Source organism: Melampsora larici-populina (assembly GCF_000204055.1).
Source record: "Melampsora larici-populina 98AG31 unplaced genomic scaffold MELLAscaffold_3, whole genome shotgun sequence".
In the NCBI taxonomy this organism is placed as follows: Eukaryota; Fungi; Basidiomycota; class Pucciniomycetes; order Pucciniales; family Melampsoraceae; genus Melampsora; species Melampsora laricis-populina.
This window is the reverse complement of record NW_006768767.1, coordinates 2,631,181-2,635,880: the sequence shown is the minus strand read 5'-3', so window position 1 is coordinate 2,635,880 and position 4,700 is coordinate 2,631,181. Positions and strand designations below refer to the sequence as shown.

The 4,700-nt window shown below is 37.0% G+C and overlaps 1 protein-coding gene across 1 annotated transcript; it reads left to right on the top strand.

Annotated features, from left to right (window-relative positions):
• Positions 1-2,982: 2,982 nt before the first annotated feature.
• MELLADRAFT_31149 (uncharacterized protein) lies at positions 2,983-3,261 on the top strand (the record flags this gene model as incomplete). Its single annotated transcript, XM_007405172.1, has 1 exon — positions 2,983-3,261. A coding segment is annotated over one exon (279 nt), but the record flags the coding sequence as incomplete, so codon positions are not given.
• Positions 3,262-4,700: the final 1,439 nt, after the last annotated feature.

Sequence of the window (4,700 nt, the reverse complement as noted above, 5' to 3'; positions counted from 1 at the left end):
TGCAGCTCACTCTCTGCCGACAAGTTTGACACAAACCTTGAGGCACTTCGGACTATGATTGATGAGCCTACATTCAATTACATCAAGACTACGTGGGTTACTCACAAGGAAAAATTTGTCACCGCGTGGACAAAGGATATCAAACACTTTGGTCACACTGTCACTTCTCGAGCTGAAGGTGGTCATGCAGGTATCAAAGGCTGGGTATGGCAGTCAACCGGTGATTTGGCAACTGTATATAGCAAGCTTGAAATTCTATGTCAGCAGCAATATGATAAGATATCACAAAAGATAGCATACGATCAAACTCATACCTTATCTCGTCTTCGTCCTCGGATCTGGAGCGATGTCAACCAAAAAATTTCACACTACGCACTACTTGAGGTAAAGTTCTTTCTACGTTTTGTAACAATTTCTCTCCTCTGTTCATCATTCAAAGTTCTAAGCCTGATATGCGAACAGACCTACAAGCAATACCAGAAGGCACTTTCTTTGGACAACACCAATACATGCACCTACGTACTCTCTGGGTTGCAAGGGTTACCTTGCGCTCACTTCCTCAAGCACCTCATCTCATCTTCAAGGAAATTGGCTCCAACCCACTTCGACTCTCATTGGCATCTAGATCAAGGATTTGTTGTCCCTATTATGCACGAGCAGGTACCTAATTTGGAGGCACTACTAGACAGCATACAGACTCGCCATGGAAATCTCCCTGCTCATCAGCAAAGCGTGTTGTGTAATCAGTTGAGTCGGATCCTCATCAATCCACCTCCCACCGTTGGTGATCCAGATCCGATTTGATCTCGTGGTCGGCCTGTAGGGTCATCGAATAAATCCAAGCGTGATCTCTCACAATACGAACATCAGGATGCCAAACATGAAGGTCGTCGATGTAGTCAATGCCACGGGACAGGTCACAACAAAAGAACGTGTCGTGACCCAGCACAATCAACAAACTTTGCTTAAGTTCGATTCAATCAGCATTCAAAGGCAACAACTTCAAAGCAGTCTTAGTCTTCATTTACATTCTTCCATTTACAACTCAATTCATCAAGAAACTCAAATGAGAGCTGATTTAGCTTCTACTTGTTCATTGCCTTCTTATAAACCAAAATATTCGATAGTGGCTTTTGGAGACTTTGAAGCGGCTGCTAATTTGGCTCACATGCTTGGTTTTGAACGGGTCATGAATATGTCAAGTATCACTTGAGTTCATGCCTCTTACTTCAGTAGAATTTCTTAATTTGTTACAACTTTCAGTCCTTTGTATCTGATAATGAATGACTCTGATAATGATTGATGTGATTGAGCAAAGAGGATAAACATTTTCCGTTGAAAAGAGCTACTTACTGAATCTACACGGTAAAAAATCAAATCGTTATCTCGTCGTGCTCTTCTATAATGTCTTCTAAATTCTTTAAAAAGCGTTCGGAAACTTTGAAGGCGATCGTATAGGGTTGTAATTCGATCTCAGCATTCGATTTGTTGTTTCCCATGTTGTTTTTTAAAAGATTGATGGCTTCTTGTAATCTACCCGCTTCAATGCCATACCTAGTAAATCAACAAATTCATCAAGATCTATAGTTTCTCTAGAAGAACTGTAGAATAGGTAGTACGGGATGAAAAAGACCACTCGACACAATTCATTCTATTGTTCTGGTTCATTGGTTTGAATCGTTCTCACTAATTTATCTTCATTCTTAATTTTCAATCGGTCTGTTGAATTGATTTTCATTTGGTCTTCATTTTCAATCGATCGGAGTAATCTTGATTCATCTCGTCTGTTGATTCATCTAGGATTTTGTGTGAAAAAACTTGAGAAAACTTGAGAAAACATGCTCCAGGCAACTTCGAGTGCGGAAGACGGACGTCTGGAGACTGTGTTACTGTCACAGCTTGTGTCACTGGTAAGTGACACTTTCACTAGCTGTGAAAGGGAGGGGGTGGTGAGGCTACCAAGGGGGGGTGGTGGGGATACCGGGATCCTAAATTTATCATCATTCAATCTCTTTCCTTTTCAAATGCATTCAGCATGAAATCTTCCCTAACCGGTGACATGCTGTGATCTCCTGACTTCTAATTGTTCTTGAATCATATTTTCCTAATTTGGACTTCTTTGAAATTGGATCGCGATGCTTGTATTATCCTACTTGTCTCTTTTCAGGTCATCAAAGGTTTCATTGATATATTTCTTTTGTTGATCGTGGATATAAATTCATGAGTTTTTGATGTTATATCTGAGGTTTAGTCACTTATATATACCTCAACTGCACTCATCCAGGTTGCTTTCACTTCTAATTCGAAGAAAAACTCATCAGTGGCTACTGTTATCCACATTTCCAGACAAAAGTGCTCAATCAGCATTCTAACAACACATTGTTCGATGTTTTTGATACGATTCGGATGAGGAGATTTTTCGTTCAGCGAGATTTCCTTAAACATCAATCGCACTTGAGGATGCATAGGACTTTACCTATTGACTATTCTGGTCATTTTCGCTTCAATAAAGCAGTGTCCATCTTGGATTGACCTGCTGACTTATAATAAGAAGAACTATCAAGACTGATATCCTTTAAATAATCATCATCAAACCCTTCTCATCGACATACTTCTCAGCCTTTCATATCGAGAAAATCAAATCCAAACACAGGCTTCAACTCTGGTCATCCTGATAACATGAAATCTGATCTAAGCCCACCTACTAACATAGCCTTTCAAGAGGTAAACCCTTCAGAAATCATTTCTCCTAAAAGATTAACTTTTGAACCAATTCAAAGAAGAATATTAAGTATATCAGATTATGAATTAGGTCCATTAATTGGAAAAGGTTCACAAGGATCAATTTATATTTCAAGAGATATACAACATAAACAAGAAAATAAATTATTAGCTATCAAGATTTTATCAGACTCAGATCAAAGTTCAAGTTTAACCGAATTTTTTATACAACAAGAACTTGAAATCTTAAACTCACTTGATTCAAATTATCCATTTTTAACTAAATATTATGGAAACTTTTTGATTAAAGAAAGATTTACTGCATTAGTTTTTGAATTTATTCCAGGTGGTACCTTACTTGATTTATTATTAGATAAGTTTTATTATGGTCTAAATGAAGAACAAGCTCGATTTTATGTTACAGAATTGATTCTTGCATTAGATCATTTACATTCGAATTCGATTGCATTTAGAGATTTGAAGTGTGATAATGTTATGATTGGTTTAGATGGTCATATTAAATTAATTGATTTTGGATTAGCAGCAAGAGTTGAAGATGAATTCCAAGTTTTAGGAGAAAAGAGAAGATCATCTTATTGTAATAATTCATTCGAAAGTTTTAATGATCCTGAAGAACCATTTTCAAGTGACTTACGTGAAGAAGATTGGGGTAGATTAGCTCATGTACTGATTGAGTTATTAGGTGAAAACTTTAAACAAAAAGATATAAGTGAATCGTGTGATGGATTTATTAATTATTTACTTGATCAATCTGACCCTACTAGATCGATTTGTTTTGAGGATCTTATGAATCGCGATTGGTTAAAAGGAACTAATTGGGAAAAAGTTAAAAGATTAGAATCGATTCCTCCTTATATACCAAAACTTGATCAGCTCTTGAACTTTGAAAATCATTCTTTTGGTTTAAAGAATTGGGAAGAAATCGAAAACTCTTTGATGTGAAGCTTTTAAGGATTGGGCGGTATATATCTTTGGATATTTGTTTTTCTTGATTTTATTTTCTTGTTGTATTTATAAAGAAGCACACTTTTGATTAAATAATTACTTTAGAATGTATCATATCTAGTACCTCTAGTACACATACGACTCCGAGGCACAAGGGAGGTTGCTCCTGTCCATGTCCGTACTGGCTCAGCTAGATTTCAGGGAAGGGAGTTCAAAACCTTTTTGCATTGGTCTTTGCAAGAGGCACGAAATGTCAAGCTTGTCCATGAAGAAATGACTCATTCTGAGCGAATGACACCCGAGAAGTACCAAGTCATTTGAGTTACAAACGTAGATGAGAATCGTGATTGGAATCGAATATATATATATATCTATATATACATATACAAAAACAAAACTTGATACCCATGGCATTAAGAATCTGGTCAACTTCAAGGGATTCGCTGAATTTTCTTGTCAATTTAGAAAAACTTAGGGCCCGTTCGGCTGATTTAGCCAAAAATTGTTACACAAAAACGAAATCTCTATCCGCCCCTGAAAAATAGTTTTTGAGGGGCGGATAGAGATTTCGTTTTTCGGCCTTTTTAGATTACCGAACAGTCGACCAAAAAGGTCAACAAAAGATCAAAATGATCATTGTTGACCATTGATCACCTTTCGACTGTTTGTTCAAGATGAAATGACAAGACTTTTTTGATTGAATCATTTTCAAATTGATCCATCCATCCATCACAGTTGCACCTGGACAACCTCCATAGGCCTATGCAGATGATGAGGGAGACTTGAGCTTTCTGTACAAATAATCTGAACTCCGTCGAGATGCTGAAAGATAGAGCAACTTGTATCTAGTGTGTATTCAGCTTTTGGCAAAGGTACATCTGTCACAGTGACCCAGTCTTTCATTTGCTTCTATTGTATTATAAAAGACAACAATAGACTTTTTAAAAAGATGACAAAAGGATTGATAAAAAGACAACGAGAGAGTTGATAAAGAACGATGACGAGAGTTGGTA